Below are 24,003 nucleotides of genomic sequence, written 5' to 3'. Positions count from 1 at the left end.
ATTGAAATAATTAATCTAGGTGTTCCTTTTGTTTTCGAAAAAAAGCCTGGCCTCTTCTTTTTACCATTTAGAGCTGTGTTGACATCGAATTTTTGTAATGTTTCTAAAGCGAGTCATATACTTTTGCCTATACCCAAACAACTTTGAACATTAGACTTGTTTCATTATCATAAAAACCCTACTTATCAGTTGATTGTTTAAATAATTTATAGCTGTAAGCCTAGATTTACTGTTGTTCAACCCTGTATGCAATAATTATCTATAATATAATTATCATAAGGAGTTTATCACTAGAAGCTCTGTAATGTTATATTATTCTACAGAAAACTGGCTTTGATATATTTGGTATGCGGTTCATATGATCACAATTCAATTTTATCATTGATTGAGTTACGAAGGAAGCTTCATTATACCTAATTATAATGTTTATTAATTATCTATCCACAAGAAACCCTTAGGTAATAATAAACATGTCCAAATATTTACACATAACTAATGGGACAAAATTGTCCCATCTGGCGGTTCTAGTGAGGTTGAAAAGCCCGGCGGTTCTAGTGTTAAGGGAAGTTTAAGTAAATTTGCTCGAATTCCCGGTCATTCGTGCTCGAAAATGTCAATTTTCAATTGACATTTTAGAGTTCTAAAATTGGGGTTTCGAGCTATTTCCCTTAAACTTCCCTTAAACTGTACCAGTTTAAGGGACTTTTAGAACAAGCCGTTGAAATTCGACTGTGGGGTGTATTTTTCAATGCTTTCTTCTCTTTCCTTTGGGAAATAACGTTTCCAATTCTTATTACAGGTTGTGTAGTCATTTTATACAAAAAACCATCGTATTGACACAAAATAACGCCGTACGAAATGTATCTTCTTTTTTCGCCAATTATTCAAACAAATTAATTTAAAACGAATTGGACGCCATCATCATCCTATAAAATAAGGTCATTCACACGCACAAACGAAACACGGTTTTGACACTCTTTACACGGTTTATCACACACAAATCCACATATTTTAGTATCTCGAGCAACATTCGAGCAGATTATGGTTAAACATTTAGAACAAATGTCACTTGGGTCGTCACGGCGAAAATTGAACAACAAGTCAAATAAATTGATGAGAATCTATCTTTTACTTCCAATTGAAACTCTATCAGTTATGACACCGAATTCCACCATCGATATAAGCACTCCGACTGGTGGTGGTGGAAGCACGTGTGGCGGAACCAACGCAGTCAGTGCTGATTCAAGTGTAGCCTCCACGGATAGCATCGATGAGGAGGATGATGTACACGCCAAAGTTAAGAAAAAATCTGACGTAAGTATTTGTAAATGGAGAAAATTCAATCCCGATGAACAATACACGATGAATCTCCTTTTTTTGTTTCACTTTTCCCGGACAGGCGATAAAGAAAGAATCGGTTAGCTCAACTAAAGTTAGTAATAGCAATTCTTTCAAAAGCTACGATAACTCTGGCTACCCAAAAGATAATGGGCTGATATCTGGTCCCCCATCAGCAGCAATACCTATTCCGCACAGTCCAGTTTCATCTTCAGTCATTTCTCCGACCAACAATTTAAATAGCAACAATAACAACAGTAACAACAACAATAATCTTCAGTTATACTATAATCATCCCAATCATTCGTACGGAGTCATAAAACATAAATGTCCACCTGGACCAGTCATTGGCCATGAAATTGAAGGATCGCCTGCAACTACGGGACCTTCTGCTGGAGGAATTTATTTCAATAATAAGCAACAGGAATATTTTAGTAAAACGGAATGTGGGTTGCACTATCAACCATCATATCAGCATTATCAGAAAACAGTCGTGCCCCCTGGAGCAATTTATACCAATACCCAACACATACTCAATGATAGCTACCAGGGTGCACAGAAAATAGAATACAATCCCGCTCAGAGTTTAAAGGGTTTTAGCACTAAGCCCTTAGTACAAGATAATTCCCAAAAGTTGCACCACCAACAACAAATGCAAAATGATCCAACGTTCCAGTCACAGAATCAACCTTTTTATAACAGCTGCGATACAGGCCATAACGGCGCCGGCCAATATGTTCCAAGTGGACAGCATTACTATTCGAATGATTATGATCCACAGCACGAGTTTGGTGGTGGGACAGGCTACTATGAACATACCAAGATGAGTTTAGTTGGACAAAATCACTACTACGACAGCATGGGTTCCTTTCAACATAATACTGTAGCTTCTAACAATAACATGGAGTATCAAGGCAATGCACCGTACGCTGGTATTGATGCTGCACTACCAGGTGGAATAGGCAATGAATCCTGTGAATCCTATGCCTTCCATCAATCGTCCCACCTAGCTAGTGCATATTATGAACAACAACATCAACATCAACAGCACCAATCGCAGCAAAATCACCACCACCAGCACGCTTTTCAACATCACAGCATTCAGCAATTACAAGTTTTCCCTCATCAACAGCAAACGCATTCAAACCCTACCGGAGTATCTGGTGTGAATAACGCTACTGTAGCCAAGACAACAACCCATATAGAAAACCATCACGATATTACCACAGGCGACCATTGCTCGTTCAACGGCTGTCCACCAGGTAGCAGCACTAGTACAACTCAATCAAAAGCAGCCGCTATGGTTAGCATGGACAATTCCAATTCGTCTGATTTCAATTTTCTCAGCAATCTAGCGAATGATTTCGCTCCAGAATATTATCAACTCAGCTAATTGTTAATTTAATTGTTTTCAATAGTCTCCTGATTTTAGTTCTTTTATGCTAGAAAATACACTTGATTTGCCGAGTCATATTCACAGTTCTTCTTTTTCCACGTACAGCAACCCGTCAATTATGCTTGGTGCTTTACCGGGGGTTCCAGGTGTTGCTCAAATACGACTGATACATCAATTTGCTGCTTTGATTGTTCTCGATATTTGTTATTGTACTTATATAGTTTATCTATTTTATTCACAAATAGGAAAGGCTGTGACACAGTACACCTATGATTTTGACAAGTTACGAATACAATTTTTGTATCGTAATGTCGTAAAAATAATAATGTCTTTGGTAGTTCTTGTCGATGCTGAGTTGTAATTCATTTAACGACGAGGAAATTAATTTTTATTTTATTTTAAACGGTTAAGTCATTCGCTAAATGAAGTTAACATAATCTAAAACACAATAAACACGACAGTAAAAGGTCTTATGTGTTACATACCACATTATTATAAATAATATGTTCAATCTTACGATTTCGGATAATGTTCTTTCGCGTTTCGGTGTAACTTTTTCTAGCGTTTTATAATTACCGGGTGTTGTTCCTTGAATTGCACAATTAGAAGAGAGTTTATTTCACGCAATTCACTTATACTTATAAACTAATCGATCGTGCCCGAACGCTCCGAACTCAACGAATTATCTTCGTGTTTCGTTAAACACGAATCAACTGGCAGGGCTTCCGTGCCTAAGCCTGAACATCCTCCCCCCCTTGACGCAAGTCAATAATCAAAATAATAACAAATAAAGATAACGGAAGTTAAAAATATGTGCCTTCGCGTTCAGATGCAGGTAAGATACAAATTCTTAAGAGGGGGCATGTTACGATACCTTTCATTATTTTCAGCTTTACTACCAGTGCCAGCTTATCGTCTTCGGTGTGCGCATGCCGTGTGGTGTTGCGAAGGAGCAAACCGATCTCCGGGATAATCTGTCTGCCAGGTAAGCTAATCTGTTGTTCATCATCGCCATAGAATAAACGTGTTGTACTTCTTGTAGGCAAGCCGTCGACAAATGCTGAACCTATGTGCCGACTAGGATATGCGCTAAGTGTAAGTGACGACTAATCGATAGGGTCATCAGGCATCGATAGAAGAGGACGCGAACGCGTCGCTGCTTCGATTAAGTTTAGACCGGTAGTGCAGGTGAAAGCTGCAGTGTAGGTGGTTATCGCTTGACGGTCTTCGCTGCTGCCTTCCACAATCCGCAAGAGGGTGGTGGTGTGGGTAGAGGAAAGTGCCAAGTGCAAATTCGGTTGCAATCTGTAACGAATAAGTATAGTTGTTCGCCGTGGAAAAGATTAACTAGCTCATGAAGCTCGCTTGCAGCACTCGCGTTGTGTGCTGGTAAACCGCGTCGCGCAGTCAATCGTGGTAGTGATAAAAGTTGTTAATGCCAAAGTGTTGGTTGCTTGCGTATACATCGAGGGGAATCTTTCACAACAAAACCACACAGAATTTGCCTTCCATCTAACGGCCAATGCTCATCCCGTTCCGTCGTGAGCAATGATCTTCCTTCTCGCTGATGCTCCGTGTAACGGCACTTGTCGATCATGTGCGTAAACGGCTGTATTTTAGGAGGCAGGACAGGATGCTTTGCATGGTAGGGCAGCTGAGTATGCCGTTAAATTTCTCCTACTCGAATGATTCCTAGAGGGTCTAGGAGTGAAGCTAGTGTTCGCCAGGGTGTTTGTTTCGTCACCACGTTGCCTTTTTCGGGCTGCCCGAGATCCATTGAAAATGCATCCAGCTGCGCTGTATGGTGTAGCACAGTGTTTGCAGTTTTCATGCTCTCGGTAGTGATGATTAAAGGTGCGTGGTGGTGTGCTGCTGTTCGTTGAGTGCGTGACCTTTCCTTAGTGTTACGTGCGCAGTGAATGCAGTATGCAACGATACGCGACAATCGCTTGTAGCTGTAACACGTAAACAAAGGAAAATTAGTAGGCGTTATCATTACGGTAGCACTCACCATACGAATCTCAAGATTTGTTTCTTCGGTTGGTTCAGGGTTAGAGTTGGGCCAGATGGAAGCGGGTAGACAAAACCAATCCGGACCGAAGCTCCGCAGCTTACTTTTCAGGAATTCTGCTGACATACCGTGAAAAACGAAATCTGCAGGATAATACGCGCAGGATAAATGCTTCCACGATCGCAGGTGTGAAAGGTGCTCCTCGTATAGTAAAAACTTTCGCGCCGAGCGTGTCTCGATCTGTTCAGCATATAAAGCGGTGAGCACATTAAGTAAATTGGATACGTCATACGTTTTATCTAAATGTAGCTCAATAGGTAAGTGAACAGCTTGGTGTTTTGTCACTTCGTGAAACTTTTCGTGCTTTCGTACTTTGAGTGAATATCTATCATTAACTTGTGCTTCTTCTTCTTTACAGAATCGCTCGGTGGATTCATTTCGTGATGCCATGCATGCTACCGATGGCATGTAAAATATTTCGAACATTTTGGGGATCATCAAAACATCAACATCCAGCTCGTAGTGGGTGGCTTTGGACGCAAACTTCGCAAGCACCGTGTTTTGCACCGGGATGGAAAATTGATCCGCACCAATCAGAGTGATGTCGATCGAATTATGTTTTGTATTTGATGTATAAGCGAATCGATCGCTGATTTGAATAAGCTGAGTTACACCATCTAACTGTACGCTTGTAGGATGCATTATACTATGTGCATCGCTAGCATGAATAACCGCAGTTTGAGACAGAACTTTCTCAGAAGTTTGTCTCAATGCTGCTTCGCTGTTTGTTTGAGTGCTTGCCGTGTGCTCGTGAGTGTTGTGTGTGTGTGTCACCGGAGCATTTTGCGCAGCTGGCGTCGGTGCAGTGGCAAATGTGTCGGTGTTTTGTGTATTACACGCAGGAGCATTTGGTGCAGCTGGCTTCGGTGCAGTGGCAAATGTGCTGGTGTAGTGCGGTGTGTGTATCAGTGTGTGGTGTGCTGAACTACAGTGCTTACACTTGTGTTGCGACGAGCAATCACGCGTGTGGTGATTGTCGTGCAAGCAATTTAGGCAGAGCTTGAGTGTATTTGCGTTCTGATATCGTTCATCCGAATTCATGAGCATGAATTGCGGGCATTTCGCTATAGAGTGTTGCGAATAGCATATAGGGCATGTGCGTGTGTGTGCGTAAGTCGTAGCCGGAGAATTAGCTTCGCGTAAAGGTTTAGCTTTTTTATGCTGGTAGGACATTTGTTTTCCGCTAGGTGTCGCCGCGGTATTGTTTACACGAGTGTAACCACAAGCTAACCCGGGAAGCGCGATGGTGGGCTGTTTTGTCCCTGCCAAAGAAATTATGCCTGCGATTTCATTTCGCGGCAAACGCATTTTGTTTGATTTTAACACGGCTTCTATGCGTATCAAACGATCATCGTAATCATCGCGTACAACGGCATTATGCACAATTTCGTCGTGTGTGACTGCTGCGTCTTCTAATTGGCATTGCACAGTTTCCAAGTCGATGGAAAGCTGTTCGATTTTTGCAATGAGAGGGTCGATCTGCATTGCATCCCGTTCTGGGTAAAAGTCTATGAGAAACTTTTCGTAGTCCGGTAACATCGCTAGCAACGCTGTCCTTCTGGACGATAGGATGCGTTGTTGGGTTGCCATAGTTCGGTTTTAGGATGACGCCAAATTTCACGAACACAGTGAGCTCGGTCGACGGTGTTGCGAATAAAGCAAAGTTACACGCACAATAATCACAAATATCGCGAGAATCCGTAAAATTATTTAAACCAAAATTCTTCGTTATCCTGGTCACGGCACCAATGTTCACTTATACTTATAAACTAATCGATCGTGCCCGAACGCTCCGAACTCAACGAATTATCTTCGTGTTTCGTTAAACACGAATCAACTGGCAGGGCTTCCGTGCCTAAGCCTGAACATCCTCCCCCCCTTGACGCAAGTCAATAATCAAAATAATAACAAATAAAGATAACGAAAGTTAAAAATATGTGCCTTCGCGTTCAGATGCAGGTAAGATACAAATTCTTAAGAGGGGGCATGTTACGATACCTTTCATTATTTTCAGCTTTACTACCAGTGCCAGCTTATCGTCTTCGGTGTGCACATGCCGTGTGGTGTTGCGAAGGAGCAAACCGATCTTCGGGATAATCTGTCTGCCAGGTAAGCTAAGCTGTTGTTCATCATCGCCATAGAATAAACGTGTTGTACTTCTTGTAGGCAAGCCGTCGACAAATGCTGAACCTATGTGCCGACTAGGATATGCGCTAAGTGTAAGTGACGACTAATCGATAGGGTCATCAGGCATCGATAGAAGAGGACGCGAACGCGTCGCTGCTTCGATTAAGTTTAGACCGGTAGTGCAGGTGAAAGCTGCAGTGTAGGTGGTTATCGCTTGACGGTCTTCGCTGCTGCCTTCCACAATCCGCAAGAGGGTGGTGGTGTGGGTAGAGGAAAGTGCCAAGTGCAAATTCGGTTGCAATCTGTAACGAATAAGTATAGTTGTTCGCCGCGGAAAAGATTAACTAGCTCATGAAGCTCGCTTGCAGCACTCGCGTTGTGTGCTGGTAAACCGCGTCGCGCAGTCAATCGTGGTAGTGATAAAAGTTGTTAATGCCAAAGTGTTGGTTGCTTGCGTATACATCGAGGGGAATCTTTCACAACAAAACCACACAGAATTTGCCTTCCATCTAACGGCCAATGCTCATCCCGTACCGTCGTGAGCAATGATCTTCCTTCTCGCTGATGCTCCGTGTAACGGCACTTGTCGATCATGTGCGTAAACGGCTGTATTTTAGGAGGCAGGACAGGATGCTTTGCATGGTAGGGCAGCTGAGTATGCCGTTAAATTTCTCCTACTCGAATGATTCCTAGAGGGTCTAGGAGTGAAGCTAGTGTTCGCCAGGGTGTTTGTTTCGTCACCACGTTGCCTTTTTCGGGCTGCCCGAGATCCATTGAAAATGCATCCAGCTGCGCTGTATGGTGTAGCACAGTGTTTGCAGTTTTCATGCTCTCGGTAGTGATGATTAAAGGTGCGTGGTGGTGTGCTGCTGTTCGTTGAGTGCGTGACCTTTCCTTAGTGTTACGTGCGCAGTGAATGCAGTATGCAACGATACGCGACAATCGCTTGTAGCTGTAACACGTAAACAAAGGAAAATTAGTAGGCGTTATCATTACGGTAGCACTCACCATACGAATCTCAAGATTTGTTTCTTCGGTTGGTTCAGGGTTAGAGTTGGGCCAGATGGAAGCGGGTAGACAAAACCAATCCGGACCGAAGCTCCGCAGCTTACTTTTCAGGAATTCTGCTGACATACCGTGAAAAACGAAATCTGCAGGATAATACGCGCAGGATAAATGCTTCCACGATCGCAGGTGTGAAAGGTGCTCCTCGTATAGTAAAAACTTTCGCGCCGAGCGTGTCTCGATCTGTTCAGCATATAAAGCGGTGAGCACATTAAGTAAATTGGATACGTCATACGTTTTATCTAAATGTAGCTCAATAGGTAAGTGAACAGCTTGGTGTTTTGTCACTTCGTGAAACTTTTCGTGCTTTCGTACTTTGAGTGAATATCTATCATTAACTTGTGCTTCTTCTTCTTTACAGAATCGCTCGGTGGATTCATTTCGTGATGCCATGCATGCTACCGATGGCATGTAAAATATTTCGAACATTTTGGGGATCATCAAAACATCAACATCCAGCTCGTAGTGGGTGGCTTTGGACGCAAACTTCGCAAGCACCGTGTTTTGCACCGGGATGGAAAATTGATCCGCACCAATCAGAGTGATGTCGATCGAATTATGTTTTGTATTTGATGTATAAGCGAATCGATCGCTGATTTGAATAAGCTGAGTTACACCATCTAACTGTACGCTTGTAGGATGCATTATACTATGTGCATCGCTAGCATGAATAACCGCAGTTTGAGACAGAACTTTCTCAGAAGTTTGTCTCAATGCTGCTTCGCTGTTTGTTTGAGTGCTTGCCGTGTGCTCGTGAGTGTTGTGTGTGTGTGTCACCGGAGCATTTTGCGCAGCTGGCGTCGGTGCAGTGGCAAATGTGTCGGTGTTTTGTGTATTACACGCAGGAGCATTTGGCGCAGCTGGCTTCGGTGCAGTGGCAAATGTGCTGGTGTAGTGCGGTGTGTGTATCAGTGTGTGGTGTGCTGAACTACAGTGCTTACACTTGTGTTGCGACGAGCAATCACGCGTGTGGTGATTGTCGTGCAAGCAATTTAGGCAGAGCTTGAGTGTATTTGCGTTCTGATATCGTTCATCCGAATTCATGAGCATGAATTGCGGGCATTTCGCTATAGAGTGTTGCGAATAGCATATAGGGCATGTGCGTGTGTGTGCGTAAGTCGTAGCCGGAGAATTAGCTTCGCGTAAAGGTTTAGCTTTTTTATGCTGGTAGGACATTTGCTTTCCGCTAGGTGTCGCCGCGGTATTGTTTACACGAGTGTAACCACAAGCTAACCCGGGAAGCGCGATGGTGGGCTGTTTTGTCCCTGCCAAAGAAATTATGCCTGCGATTTCATTTCGCGGCAAACGCATTTTGTTTGATTTTAACACGGCTTCTATGCGTATCAAACGATCATCGTAATCATCGCGTACAACGGCATTATGCACAATTTCGTCGTGTGTGACTGCTGCGTCTTCTAATTGGCATTGCACAGTTTCCAAGTCGATGGAAAGCTGTTCGATTTTTGCAATGAGAGGGTCGATCTGCATTGCATCCCGTTCTGGGTAAAAGTCTATGAGAAACGTTTCGTACTCCGGTAACATCGCTAGCAACGCTGTCCTTCTGGACGATAGGATGCGTTGTTGGGTTGCCATAGTTCGGTTTTAGGATGACGCCAAATTTCACGAACACAGTGAGCTCGGTCGACGGTGTTGCGAATAAAGCAAAGTTACACGCACAATAATCACAAATATCGCGAGAATCCGTAAAATTATTTAAACCAAAATTCTTCGTTATCCTGGTCACGGCACCAATGTTCACTTATACTTATAAACTAATCGATCGTGCCCGAACGCTCCGAACTCAACGAATTATCTTCGTGTTTCGTTAAACACGAATCAACTGGCAGGGCTTCCGTGCCTAAGCCTGAACATAATATTTGACCCACTTTAGTAAGTAAATCTATTTTAAAGACCCCGTTAATCTGCCCTGGTTAATCCAGCTGATGTTGGCTAAAAATTTATCCAGATAGTACGGCGATCTGTTGTACAGTATTTTTTGTTTCATCCTTTATATGAATAAATATTTAGGTTTTTATTCTAAAAACTTCGTGTACACATGTATTGTAAAATCTATGTGGCTAGAAGCCATTCTTGATCACGCGGAGTTGATATTACTTGTGGCCCGGTTACAGGGCTAGCCACGTGTATTGGGGGCATATAAGAATTGCACTTCAATCGACCATTTTGTTTTTGAATCCTTTGTAACAGGTTTTTTTCTTTGTGCTTATTATTTTTTTTTTTTTTTTTGGAAGAGCAAAACATGCGGGAACTCGAGCAAACCAGAGAGGCGTACGGACCGACACGAAAGTTTTACCAAGCGATAGCAGGTCACCAAAACAACGTTGTACCTAAGGTAACCTGCTGTCGCAACAAGGATGGAGATCTGGTTAGTAACCAGCCAGAGGTCCTCTCGCGGTGGGCTCAGTACTTTGATGAATTACTCAACGACCAGTTAAACGAACAGCTAGAAGCACCACTAGCAGATAGTGTCATGCTACTGCCACCTAGCATAGAAGAAACACGAAAGGCTATCCGCCGGCTGAAAAATAACAAGGAACCCGCAACCGACGGAATTGCAGCTGAACTGGTCAAGAATGGAGGTGCACGACTAGAAAACGAGATTCATCAAATTGTTACTGAGGTGTGGGATAGCGAATCGATGACTTGTGACTGGAATCTCGGCATCATGTACCCCATATACAAGAAGGGAGACAGGTTGGACTGCAACAACTACTGGGGTATTACGGTGTTGATTACCGCCTATAAAATATTCTCCCTGATCCTTCAGGATCGCCTTGTCCCGCACATCGAAGAGATAGTAGGAAACTATTAAAGCGGATTCCGAAACGGAAAATCAACCACTGATCAGATCTTCACCATGCGACAGATCTTGGAGAAGATGGCTGAATACAGAAACGACACATGCCATCTCTTCATAGACTTCAAAGCCGCATACGATAGCATAGCCAGGGTAAAACTGTACGACGCCATGAGCTCATTTGGAATCCCGGCCAAACTGATAAGGCTAGTTAGAATGACTATGACCAACGTCACATGCCAGGTGAGGTTGGATGGAAAACTCTCAGGACCTTTTGTTACCACCAAGGGTCTGCGCCAGGGGGACGGGCTTGCCTGTCTAATATTCAACTTGGCGCTAGAGAGGGCCATCCGCGACTCGAGGGTGGAGACTACGGGAACCATCTTCTATAAGTCAACCCAGATCCTGGCATACGCTGATGATATAAACATCATTGGTCTGCGGCTCTCCTATGTAGCAGAAGCCTACCAAGGCATTGAACAGGCGGCAGAGAGCCTCGGATTGCAGATAGGTGAACGCACTTTTGAAGTCGTCCCAGAATTCACCTATCTTGGGTCAAAGGTCAGCAACTACAACAGTATGGAAGTTGAGTTGCGCGCAAGGATGCTGGCTGCCAACCGGTCATTCTACAGCCTGAAAAAGCAGTTCACCTCAAAGAACCTGTCGCGACGGACGAAGCTGAGACTATATAGTACCTATATAGTACCAGTACTCACATACGCCTCTGAGACATGGACACTGTCCAAATCTGACGAAGCCCTCTTAGCCGCGTTCGAGAGGAAGATGCTCAGAAGGATACTTGGCTCCGTATGTGTGGAAGGACAATGGAGGAGCCGCTATAATGATGAGCTATACGAGATGTACGGCGACCTCACTGTCGTACAGCGTATTAAGCTCGCCAGGCTCCGGTGGGCTGGCCATGTTGTACGCATGGAAACGGACGACCCAGCCCGTAAAGTCTTTTTAGGCCGTCCACAAGGACAGAAGAGGCGTGGTAGGCCCAAATTGAGGTGGCAAGATGGCGTGGAGGCGTCCGCCATTAAGGCCGGGATAACGGACTGGCAGACGAAGGCGCGAGACCATGAGTGGTTTCGGACACTCCTGAGGTAGGCCAATACCGCAAAGCGGTTGTAGCGCCGGATAAGTAAGTAAGTAAGTATATTTTTTTAACATACATTTCATGTACCGTGCATATAGAGTTATGATTTCCTAATTTTCTTTTATTTAATATTATATAATTTAAATTGTGGATGGTAAACCTCATGAATTAATTATTTTATTCATAAAAAATCACACTGTTTGAGATAAATTTACTTTACCTGTCGGATTAGATTTTCCAGGTAATCTGCAGTAATTCCAGGTTTTTCTTATCACCGAAACAGGGAAACGTCGAATGCCTTATACCGTATGACTCTCGCCGATGCACAGCAAAAAATGACCAAGACTTTTGAAAGTGTATTACCCAAGGACGCTAAAACCGACGGTGGCCTGTGTAATCTGAGCTCCCTACAAAGCTCTCCACAAAGCTCTCGTTTGCAGGCTTGTCGAGAGCTTCGCTACAGGCGCCCGAACCATCCGTCACGCACACATCTAAACGTTCTGGTTTCTTCAGCCGCTCACGTATACCAATGTGTTTGCTCCACCCCCTTTATCGGATTGCTTATAGAAATGATGAGGCTGTTCACAATTGCTTTATGCACACATTCGCATGCTGTTTATTGAATAATATCCCTCTCCCTTCCCACATGTGTTTTGGCATACTCCCGCTGTGTAGACGGCAGAACGCTTTCCCCCTTCCAAATTTACCGTTCTTCCTCCTCTCGTTCTTCCTTCCTCCTACTGCGCTCGGGGTACCATCCGTGCTGCGCGTGTTCAGCTGGCTTGAGTTTAGTGATGACGTCATGAACAGAAGCTGCGCGTTTTGAACTGGCTTCTGTTAAGTAATGACGTCCTCACCGGGGGTTGAATGAAGCAATAATGAATGTATGTAGTATGTATTACTATGGAGAGTTTAGCGCATAGGATTAGATCAAAACTTACTTTAATATTTTAAAACTGGAAAATGTTTTCTTTCCGTCGCTCCTTTGAAGATTGTTGACGACGCCAGCAGGTAGTCGTTGATAAACAGCGCAGTGTATGTGTGAGTAGAGGTAAAGAGGTAAAATAAAGAGCGAATGTGTGAAATGGGAAAATGAAAGAGAGTCTGTGTTTGTTTTGGGAGAGAGAAGAGAATGAAAGAAATTGAACAATAATGTAGCATACAGAAGCTACATGTATGATACACGCTGTCGCACCGTTGCAGAAACGTGCTCTTTTCTGCTGCTAATGAGCACGATTTGAGAACGTTTTGAGCCCGTTTTTTTCTCTTACAAAATTGTAAAACGTCGCGCAATAATGTCGGTTGGGTTGTCCTGGGGGTCCTAAAGCACGCTTTTCACCAGAATGAGCAGAAATTCCGATTTATCTGTATTCCTACCGATTTTTGATATGTATATCGACTCACAGATGAGCCCCCTAAAACCACCGATTTTTATTTTTTTCTACCGAAAATCACATATTTTTCCATAATACTGACCAAAAAGTCTTATAACCATTTCTCAAATCACTTAATAAATTAAACTCCATGAGGAAATCACTAGCAACCATAACCAGTACCTCAACAGAGGCAACGAAGGCCCGTGTCTTTACTTCATGAGATGCGAGGATATAGGACGTGCTGGTAAAATTTTATATGGGACTAGCTGATTTACCCGGTTTCACACGGGATAAAATTGATGTCTCGTTTTAATTAAAAATAGAAGTATATGCCATCCGAGGAGTACAAAAACAATGATTACAATGATTACAATGATTTTATCTCAAAGCTTCGATTCTTCTTATCTGTCGTCATAACCTTAGGTAATCTGCTATGGCTATCATCCGTATTCCCGAGGTACTCCTCGATATATGCTTTAGCTGGCCCAGTAAACCTGGTTATACCCAACATAGTATCAATTGATGACAAAGTATTATAAGTTGTAAATATAGGTGTCTGAGTACACATTTCTTTTTTATGTGTTTACTAGCTGATGTACCCGTTTTCACACGGGATAAAATTGATGTCTGGTTTTAATTAAAAATAGAAGAATTTGAAATCCGAGGAGTACAAAAACACTGATTACAATGATTACTATGATTTTATCCCAAAGCTTCGATTCTTCTTATCTTTCGTAATAACAGTAGGTAATTAAGATCTGCAATCATCCACTTGGGTACTACTGAGTTTTTGGTTTACCATGGAGTTTATTCGACCTATATATATATACCATATATCATATACAGGCTGTTACGTCAAGCGTAATGGTAACGCATCACCCTTAGTACGCCTAGCGTAAGGTAGAGGGCGCTTTCAAGAAATTTACCTACGTGTAAATTTCACTTAATCATAAATCTATTACGCAGTACAAACTGCTGTAGATTGGTATCGTGCAGCTCGAATTCTCGCAAGCGGCAGCTCGAATTCCCAAATTCTGTCAGTCAAGTTCCAGAGTTCAAAGCAACAACATCGTGTCTACATCATTACCAAACTTCCTCTTCATCATTAACATTTGGTCCTTCGGAAACCGGATTAGTGTGCAAGTGATCCACAGTTCGCGTTTAGGGAAGTTTGTGTTAGAAAGTGAAACTATGCCCGTTGACCATTCTCCCGCCAAAGAAGTGGTTCCAGCGGCCAACGACATGGAGGAAAGCCAAAGTTCCACCGTCAGAGAATTTGGCTCCGTTCCAGACGTCACCAAATTGAACCGTCAACGCACTCACCTGGAGTGGCAGCTTGACCGTCTAGAACAGATGTTCGTCAAACACAGCACCGACGTTCACTCGCTGAAAACCATATCAGACCGAGTGAAGGTGCTTGCTTTGGACTACAAACAATGGTACGACTCGATCTTGGACGTTGTGAGCGACGACCAAGCACAGGAGGCAATCGAGCGATATGGCGTGTTCGACGACAGGGTATTTGAGTTAAGCAAAAACATCGAATACCAGTTGGCATCGCAGATCCCATTGCCTACAACACCAAACCCATTTTTCGGCAGTGAGCAGAAACCCACGACAGTCCCGGTGCGTGCAAGACTTCCCGAAATCGTGCTACCACATTTCGACGGAAATATTCGCGACTGGCCTGCCTTCCGTGACGCGTTTTCATCACTGATACATTCGTCAGAACAGCTGACCGAATGTGACAAGCTGCATTACCTTGCTGCGTCGCTGACGAAGGACGCACGCGCGGTGATCGACGCATTGGAAATTACATCCAAAAACTACGACGTAGCCTGGAAGCTGTTGTCCGAGCGCTACGAGAACAAGTACCTCATCGCGAAAACCACCGTTGAGGCGTTATTCAACATATCGCCACTGAAGAGAGAATGTGCAGATTCTCTAAGCCGACTCGTCGACGACTTCGAGCGTAACCTATGAATGCTCGAAAAAGAAGGCGAGAAACCAGATGCATGGAGCACGCTGCTGGTGTTCAGGCTAAGCTCGCTGCTGGATCCAACAACCCTGCGTCATTGGGAGCTTCACCGGAAGTCTACGACCATCCCAACGTACAAAGACTTAGTGCAATTCGTCCGCAACGATTGCCATGTACTCAAGTCTTTCTCCAAGCCAGCCAGCGGAGCCAGAACCGGAGACACCATGCGCAGCAACCCTCGAGTGCAAACTATCCATGCTGCGACCAGTGCTGTAAATAGCGTTGCGTACAACGAAAAGTGCAAATTGTGCGGTGTTTCAAAACATTCAGTGTTCCGTTGTGAATTAATCAACAATATGAGTGTTGCAGACAGAAAGCAACTAGTGCAGTCGAAAGGATTGTGCTTCAACTGCCTTTCTCCAGCTCATCGGTTACGACAGTGTACATCAAGCGGATGCAAGATCTGCCAACAACGGCATCATACGTTGCTGCACGAAGCAGCGCCTGCAACTGAGGCGTCGGATGATCCATCCACGAGTTCTACCTGTCCTCATCAGTCCCTTACCCACTGTTCCATCCAGATCGAAAACAGTGTTGTGTTGCTGCAAACCGTGCTGGTCCAGGTAGATGACAATCACGGACGAAGTCATCTAGCACGTGCCTTGCTGGATTCCGGAGCACAACTCAACATCGTTACCGAGCGCCTTACTCAACGGCTGGGTGTGGCAAAACGGCGAGAGAATCATCGCATCGGAGGAATCGGAGAAGTTTCCGTGACGTCACAACATTCGGCTGTGTTAAGGATCCATTCTTTAGACAGCGAATACACAGCGTCCGGAAAGTTCCACGTACTCAGCAAGCTCACTCGTGAGCTCCCATCAAGCCGTATCAACAGAAGCAGCTGGCAGATACCTCATCAAGTTCAGCTGGCCGATCCTTCGTTTCACAGTCCTGGCCCGATCGACCTCATCATCGGAGCAGAGCTGTACTACGACGTCGTTAAGGAGGGACTCATCAAGCTATCCCACGAAAGAGTGACACTCCAAAACACTGCTTTCGGTTGGGTGATATCAGGTAGAGTCAATGTTCATGCACCATCACCATCTTCATCCATCGTTGGACACGTCTGCAGTACGAGCATCGAAGAGCAGCTGAACAAATTCTGGGAGCTGGAGTCATGCCGAGCCACCAGTACATTATCCGTCGAGGAGAGCAACTGTGAGAAACAGTTCGCAGCCACCACCACCAGAGACACCGATGGTCGATTCATCGTACAGCTACCGAAACGAGAGGAGAAGCTGGCTCTTCTTGGGGATTCGAAAGGGATAGCCACACGCCGGTTCCTTGCCTTGGAACGTTGGCTATCCTCGAATGCCTCATTGAAGACAGCTTACACACAGTTCATCGAGGAGTACGCAGAGCTTCAGCACATGACAGAAGTAGCCGAGAGCGATGCTACAACTTCATCACCATCATACTATCTCCCACATCATTGCATCGTGCGACCAGATAGTACCACCACTAAACTCCGAGTGGTGTTCGACGCTTCGTGTGCATCAGACACCGGAACATCTTTAAACGATGCACTGATGATCGGACCCACTATCCAAGACGACCTGATGTCCATTCTATTGCGGTTTAGAATGTCGAAATTTGCCCTGGTAGCAGACATCGAGAAGATGTACCGGCAAATCAACATAGCTTCCATCGATCGTCCGCTGCAACGAATCCTGTGGCGAAATTCTCCAACCGAGCCGATACGAACGTTCCAGCTCAACACCGTCACCTACGGCACATCATGTGCTCCGTATTTGGCCACCAAAACCCTGCAAGTGCTATCTCAGGTCGGGGCTAGCAACCATCCCGAAGCGGCAACCATCCTCGGACGAGACTTCTACATGGACGACATGCTGACTGGCGTAAACAGCATTACCGAGGGTCAACGAGTATGTCAGCAACTCATCGATCTCCTGGCTTCTGGTGGATTCTGCTTGCGGAAATGGGCCACCAACAACAGGCAGATCTTCGAACATCTGCCCCAGCATCTGCAAGATGAAAGGACGATTCTCAACTTGGATGCGAAGTCACCGATCATCAAGACACTCGGACTGAAGTGGAACGTTTCCACCGACGCTTTTGTGTTCAACATCCCACGCTGGAACGCAGACAACATCAAGGCGTACGGAGCGGCGATTTACCTGCGTTCGACCAACACCGATGGACGTGTGACAACCAACCTCATCACTGCAAAATCCAAGGTGGCACCACTAGCAGACTCCCGTAAGCAAAAGCGTGTTTGCTTACCCCGGCTGGAGCTTTCTGCAGCACTCCTACTGGCACACTCGTACGAGAAAGTGTCAGACGCCTTGAAGCTACAGGTCGAGACCATCTTTTGGTCTGACTCAACCATCGTCCTGCATTGGTTGTCTGCAACTCCGTCACGCTGGAAAACCTTCATCACTAACCGGGTGTCCGAGATCCAACACATCACTCACGGCAAGGAGTGGAGACACGTACCCGGAACGGACAATCCTGCGGACATCATCTCCCGAGGAATGGATGCAGATCAGCTGGAAACTTCAACCCTTTGGTGGCACGGACCAGACTGGCTGGCGCAACCATCAGAGGAATGGCCGAACACTCATCAACCTCGACAGGAAGAATTCACCACGGACGAATTGGAGGAGCGACCAATCTGCATGGCTGCACAATCCGTGGCTCCGAACGAACTTTTTAGCCTCCGTTCAACGTTCACTGGACTGCAACGTATGGTTGCGTGGCTAAGAAGATTCCGACACAACACGAATCCTGCTAATCATCAACAACGCATATTGGATCATCATCTCAGCTTGGAGGAACTAGCCGAATCTACACTGTGTCAAGTTCGCCTCGCTCAAGCTGAATCATTTTTTTTTTTTTTTTGATTATGAGTCCCACCTCTTACCCCGATATAGTTTTGAGAGGAACGATTGTATCTTATCGATAATTGTGTTGTTGTAAATTAGTAATTAAGCAAATAATCAAATCAAAGTATTTCAAGAACGTGGTGGCTACAAAACTTCTTTCTTCTCCTCTTTATGAAGCAGTCATGGTCGGTCTCAATACATGGTACCTGCTTTCGTTTCTCTTGTATAGCCGGTTCAACCTACAACCAACTAATGGCGATAGAGAACCACTTTCAAAACTATCTCACAGCGTACTTTTTCCTTATTCCGTTACTGTACAATTTATGACGATTCACGTTTCGGGTTGCATTGGACCAGACCACTACCCCCAGGAAAGTTATCAAATTATATATACTATTTTTCGCGCGCGTATCTCAATGCTATATCGACTCATTCTTTTCCTTTATTTTTGTTTTTGTGTTAACTTGTTTATTTATTTTAACTTTTTTAAATTTAATTTTAAAAAGATATAAAGAAAGAGATAAAAGCAAAAAAAGCTAAAATCATCATCATCATCAAAGCTGGTGATGACAAGTGAGGTTTACACAACAAGTGACTAAAACATTTATTTATCAATTTATATTTCATTCACGCTTTCGCGGATTTCGTCTTTTCTAAATTAATCTACTTCATTACTATTGTCACAACAGTCATACTTCATACAATAGTGGCCTTGATGTGAGTTGCACACAGTCTCTTAAATTGGGGTATAGTCTCTGCATTACAAACCACTCTGGGCATCATATTAAAAGTTTGTATGCCTTTGAAAAACAAAGAGTTCATTGCTGATGCTGTCTCAACCTTAGGAACTCTCGGATCTGCTGCTCTTCTTGTGTTGTAGTCGTGCACATTTAATCCTCGAACAACCCGATCACAAAGATATTGAGGCAAGTGACTGTTCAGGAGTTTATAAACAAAAATCATTGTTTGGTACATTACCCGCTGTTTCACCGACATCCATTTTAGGGTATCCAGCATAATCAATGACGACGTATACCATCCGCATCCTAGAATAGCTCGCATTGCTCTGTTTTGCAGTTTTTGCATTCTTGTCATTTGTCCTGCATTAGCCATGAAAAGAATTGACGGACAAAAATCCAGATGTGGAGCCATAAGAGACTTGTAAAGCTGTATCTTTGCAAAAACACTTAAGTCTTTTTTAGTCGACAAATCATTCCCAGAAGACATCAAACATCTATCGAAAGGCGATTCGGTTAGCAACAACTCACCTTTAAAACTACTAGCACCGTTTCTACAAGATGGTCTGCTACGAGTGGGCGGAAGATTGCGACATGCACCAATCCCGTTCGACCGAAAGCATCCGTACATCTTACCCGCCAACCATCCGCTGACGAATCAGATTGCAACCCTGTATCATCGGACCTATCAACATGCGAATCCACAACTACTGATAGCGAGCATGCGAGAACGATTTTGGCCACTGCGAAACCTGGCCAGAAGAATCGTCCACTTCTGCTACAAATGCTACCGTTGCCGCCCCACACCTGCGCAGCAACTCATGGGCGACCTTCCAGCAGAGAGAGTTACACCAACGTCAACTTTCTTACACACCGGAGTCGACTTGTGTGGACCGATACACTATCGACACACATCTCGGAAGGCGCAACTCATCAAGGGCTACGTAGCGATTTTCGTCTGTATGGCAGTGAAGGCTGTACACATCGAATTGGTAGCGGACCTGTCTACCAACGCATTCCTTGCGGCACTTCGACGATTCATCGGACGACGCGGGAAACCGGCTCTCATCGAATGCGACAACGCTAGGAATTTTTTGGGCGCCTCCCGAGAAATTGCCTCCTTGTCCAAGCAATTCAACCACCAGTGGCAAACATCAGTGATTAAGTCCTGCATCGACGATGGCATCCAGTTCAAGTTCATCCCACCTCGCTCACCCAACTTTGGAGGTCTTTGGGAGGCGGCAGTGAAGTCTTTCAAAACACACTTCAAGCCAACCGTTGGGAACGCCATCCTCACGAGCGACGAACTCAACACGATACTGATCCAGATTGAAGGATGCCTCAACTCTAGACCACTTACACCACTCTCCAATGACCCATCTGATCTGGAAATGCTGACCCCAGGTCACTTCCTCATTCATCGCCCCATCGTATCCCTGGCCGAACCATCGCTGGAAAAGCTGCCGTTCAACCGTCTCGATCGCTGGCAAAAGGTGCAGGAGTTTGTCCGTCGACTATGGAAACGCTGGTCAACAGACTACTTGTCCGGACTACAGCAGAGAACCAAATGGACCAAGCAGAAGGACAACGTGAAGCTGGATACCATGGTGCTGCTGAAGGAGGACGGGCTACCTCCATCGAAATGGTGTCTTGGCCGCGTCACGCAGATCATCAAGGGAGCTGACGACAACATCCGAGTGGTCATCGTCAAGACGAAAGATGGAGACTTCAAGCGTTCCATCTCTAAAATCTGCGTTCTTCCCACCGACGAGCCATCCAGTTCATCCTAGTTGAATTAGATAATTCAACGCGGGGGAGTATGTTACGTCAAGCGTAATGGTAACGCGTCACCCTTAGTACGCCTAGCGTAAGGTAGAGGGCGCTTTCAAAAAATTTACCTACGTGTAAATTTCACTCAATCATAAATCTATTACGCAGTACAAACTGCTGTAGATTGGTATCGTGCAGCTCGAATTCCCGCAAGCGGCAGCTCGAATTCCCAAATTCTGCAGTATATAAGCAAGTGTTTTTCCTGAATAAAGTCAGTCAAGTTCCAGAGTTCAAAGCAACAATATCGTGTCTTCATCATTACCAAACTTCCTCTTCATCATTAACACAGGCATTCCATGATATATGCTATTAATGCGGACTGGAGGCAATCGCGTATCTCTTATATTAGGGTAAGTCGAATTTCGATGTTTTCGGTTAAATTATAGCTAATTTTCGTACCATTCTGCTTGAAGGGGTAGGTTTTAGCCATAAAATTAGTTATTTGGTCTGATTTCAACTAAAAAATTGAAATTTTGTGCGATTTTGAATGGTTTTTTTTAAATTTGACGTAAAGAGAATTTATTTTGAGTTTGACATTTGATGTGTCAAATTAGTATAAGAACTGTCAAATTAAGAAAATCTAAAGAAAAACAAATTAAGATAAGCTAAAACGCTATCGCGATTGCGAGGCCTCGGGCGAGCTCGCAAACTGCTCGAATTTGCTTGCGGGGTTTTAACACCAGTGTAAACTGCACTTAACACCGAGTGTCAAAGCGCTGTATACAACAACAATACTGCTCTTGGCATGAGGTTAGAAAATTGCTAATAAATTAAGTTTAGTGCAACTTCTGAAAATGATGTGTGTCTTAAAACCTATTCTCATACCACCATAAGGTATGTGCAAAGTTGATAATGATCCAGCCGTTTCGGAGGTTGCTCGCAACAAACACCATGACACGAGATTTATATATATATATATATATATATATATATATATATATATATATATATATATATATATATATATATATATATATATATATATATCTATATATATATTCGAGGGTTGAAAATCGCCACAGAGTTTTGCATTTGAGTTTTTTGTTATAAAACAGGTATCTTTTTCAAAAAATTTATGCAGTTAAAAGGATTAAAGTATTTGCAAAAAACACATGGAGCTGTCAAATTTAGAGGAATCGCCTACTGCGAATTCGTATCTATTCGTATATAGATAGATAGATATCATTTACGTTTATTAAATAAATAATAAAATACAGTACATAATTTTGAACAATAAATTAGAATTTTGATGCATTGATATATTTGCATGTAAATACACCCAAGTGCCACTAAACGACCACTAAACGGGTTCTAAACGACTCAAGCTCTCTACCTAAACGGAGTATAGAAAGACTTCGTTTAGCAGATGGCAAACGACTCATGCATTCTAAAAATACCAAAAAAGATGGTGGCGCTATCTGTTGGTGGGATACCCCAACCAGTTGAGAGCTTCATCGCTTTGAGGAGAGCTTTCTCATTTCCTCTGTACTGTTGTATGGTTTCGCATTGAAGTTATGCATCGCTAGAACTAGAACGGCGATACGATTGTTTGAATACTAAACTCCAATGGAAACCACCAGCACTGAAGCAAGTGAGATTTTAATAATTGTCGTTGGTCGTTGGATAAGATGAAACTTGTCGAAACACATTGCAAGAAAAGGATAGCAATATAATGATGAGTTGTAATACGCCATCTATTGATCAAACCAATCAAGCTGTGGAGCATTCATTTTTTTCTATGGATATTTAATTTTACAGTCGTTTAAGCTTAATTTGTGGATCTTGGATAATCACATTGGTCTTGGTAGGATGCCTGATGGAAGCCTGATAGAGATCGTTTGTAACATTCTGTAAAAAGTCACACGTGTTTCGCTGACGTCTGATATGCCAAAGAAGTGTGAGAGCTTGCGTTTTTAATTCCTGTTGGCAGAGTGATTTAGTTAATTTAGAGTCTTTTTCTTATAAAATTTGCTTAATTGATCACCAAGTGGCTTAACAATAAAAAAGTAATGTTCTCTAAACTACATACATATGAGTAAGACATTCGTGATTTTGTATTAGGCTGAAAATAAACCATGAATTGTTTAATTTGATTTTGTCATCCAGGCGACTTACCAGTGTACATTATTTGAATAAAAAATATTTTAAATTGCGATAAAAAAATTGATTTAAGATGAATCGATTTCTACGAGATTTCATTTTTAAATAACAAGTAAATAAGAGGTTTAATATTTTTCATTGCTGCACTATGATTTATGAAAAATAGTCTGAAAGAAGGAAGTTCATAAACACCCCAAAAGCTTTCAATTTTAGAAACTTTTCCTATTATTAGAAAGCATAAAATATTAAAAATATTAATAAATTAATAATGTACATAAAATATATTTATTACCTATTCAATCTATGTTTCCGGCTATTTTGAATAAACATTACTTTAGGTGCGAGGGCTCTTTTTTAAATTGAGATTAATGAAGGTAATAAATACTTGTATGTATTTCATTATACTGCTTTATCAATAGCTGGGAAAATAAATAAATAATCATTTTTTTAAGTAACCCTTTCTTATGTATAAGATTTTTATTAATTATAATACTTGAAGATGTTACAACTCTGATTGCTGTTAAAAATGATGGCCTAATAGTGATATTATAATTTATTTATACTTATGAATTATCAATGAGTTTTATCTTTATTAGCGATTGCTATTCTTTTTTATGTTTGTTCAAATATTGATGCCTTTCTAATTATCATATAAAAATAAGCAATATTAATACATGATAATCTATTAATTTGCTCATTCACGGCGGTTGAAACAAACGTTCAAAAATGTTGCTTGGGTTTGTGATAAACGGGCGTTACGCGTAACGCTAGCGTAACGTAGAGGGCTGAGCCTTAGAGAGCGGTACTTGTTCCGACGCAATGCGTTGCGATTTTGCCAAAATGTATGGGATTTGACAGACGCATGCGTTAACGACGCACGACGCAGCGTCAAAGTAGAAAAATTTCTATTTCGACGCACGTCGTGATGCGTCTGTCAAAATGGTTTAACCATATCGGGTGAAAATCGATATTTTTTCATATTAAATTGTTTCGAACGCAGTTTTGCGTGTATTTGGCCTACTAAATAATTTTATAAACAAAATAAATGTACAGAAAGTAATTTCGTAATTGCTGCAAAACAGGTGTGTGTGGGTCAGTATGCAATATGCAATAAAAAAGCGAAAACATGCTTTGCACTGTTTTGAGCAGAACTGGAAATGAT

The 24,003-nt window shown here is 43.0% G+C and overlaps 3 protein-coding genes across 3 annotated transcripts; all 3 read left to right on the top strand.

Annotated features, from left to right (window-relative positions):
* Positions 1–1,155: 1,155 nt before the first annotated feature.
* On the top strand, positions 1,156–3,132 carry LOC120908561 (homeotic protein proboscipedia-like). Its single transcript, XM_040319714.1, has 2 exons — positions 1,156–1,314; positions 1,400–3,132. Exons 1-2 carry the CDS (start codon positions 1,156–1,158, stop codon positions 2,729–2,731), a joined length of 1,491 nt encoding a protein of 496 aa, XP_040175648.1. The 3' UTR covers positions 2,732–3,132.
* Positions 3,133–14,481: 11,349 nt separating this feature from the next.
* Positions 14,482–15,273, top strand: LOC120908550. Its single transcript, XM_040319703.1, has one exon. The coding sequence runs from the start codon at positions 14,482–14,484 to the stop codon at positions 15,271–15,273; it is 792 nt and encodes a 263-aa protein (XP_040175637.1).
* A 351-nt stretch (positions 15,274–15,624) lies between these two features.
* On the top strand, positions 15,625–20,701 carry LOC120908545. Its single transcript, XM_040319689.1, has 2 exons — positions 15,625–18,034; positions 19,377–20,701. The coding sequence occupies exons 1-2, from the start codon at positions 15,625–15,627 to the stop codon at positions 20,699–20,701; spliced, it is 3,735 nt and encodes a 1,244-aa protein (XP_040175623.1).
* Positions 20,702–24,003: the final 3,302 nt, after the last annotated feature.

Source organism: Anopheles arabiensis, chromosome 2, assembly GCF_016920715.1.
Source record: "Anopheles arabiensis isolate DONGOLA chromosome 2, AaraD3, whole genome shotgun sequence".
In the NCBI taxonomy this organism is placed as follows: Eukaryota; Metazoa; Arthropoda; class Insecta; order Diptera; family Culicidae; genus Anopheles; species Anopheles arabiensis.
The sequence above is the reverse complement of the archived record's forward strand: the minus strand, read 5'-3'. Positions and strand labels throughout refer to the sequence as shown.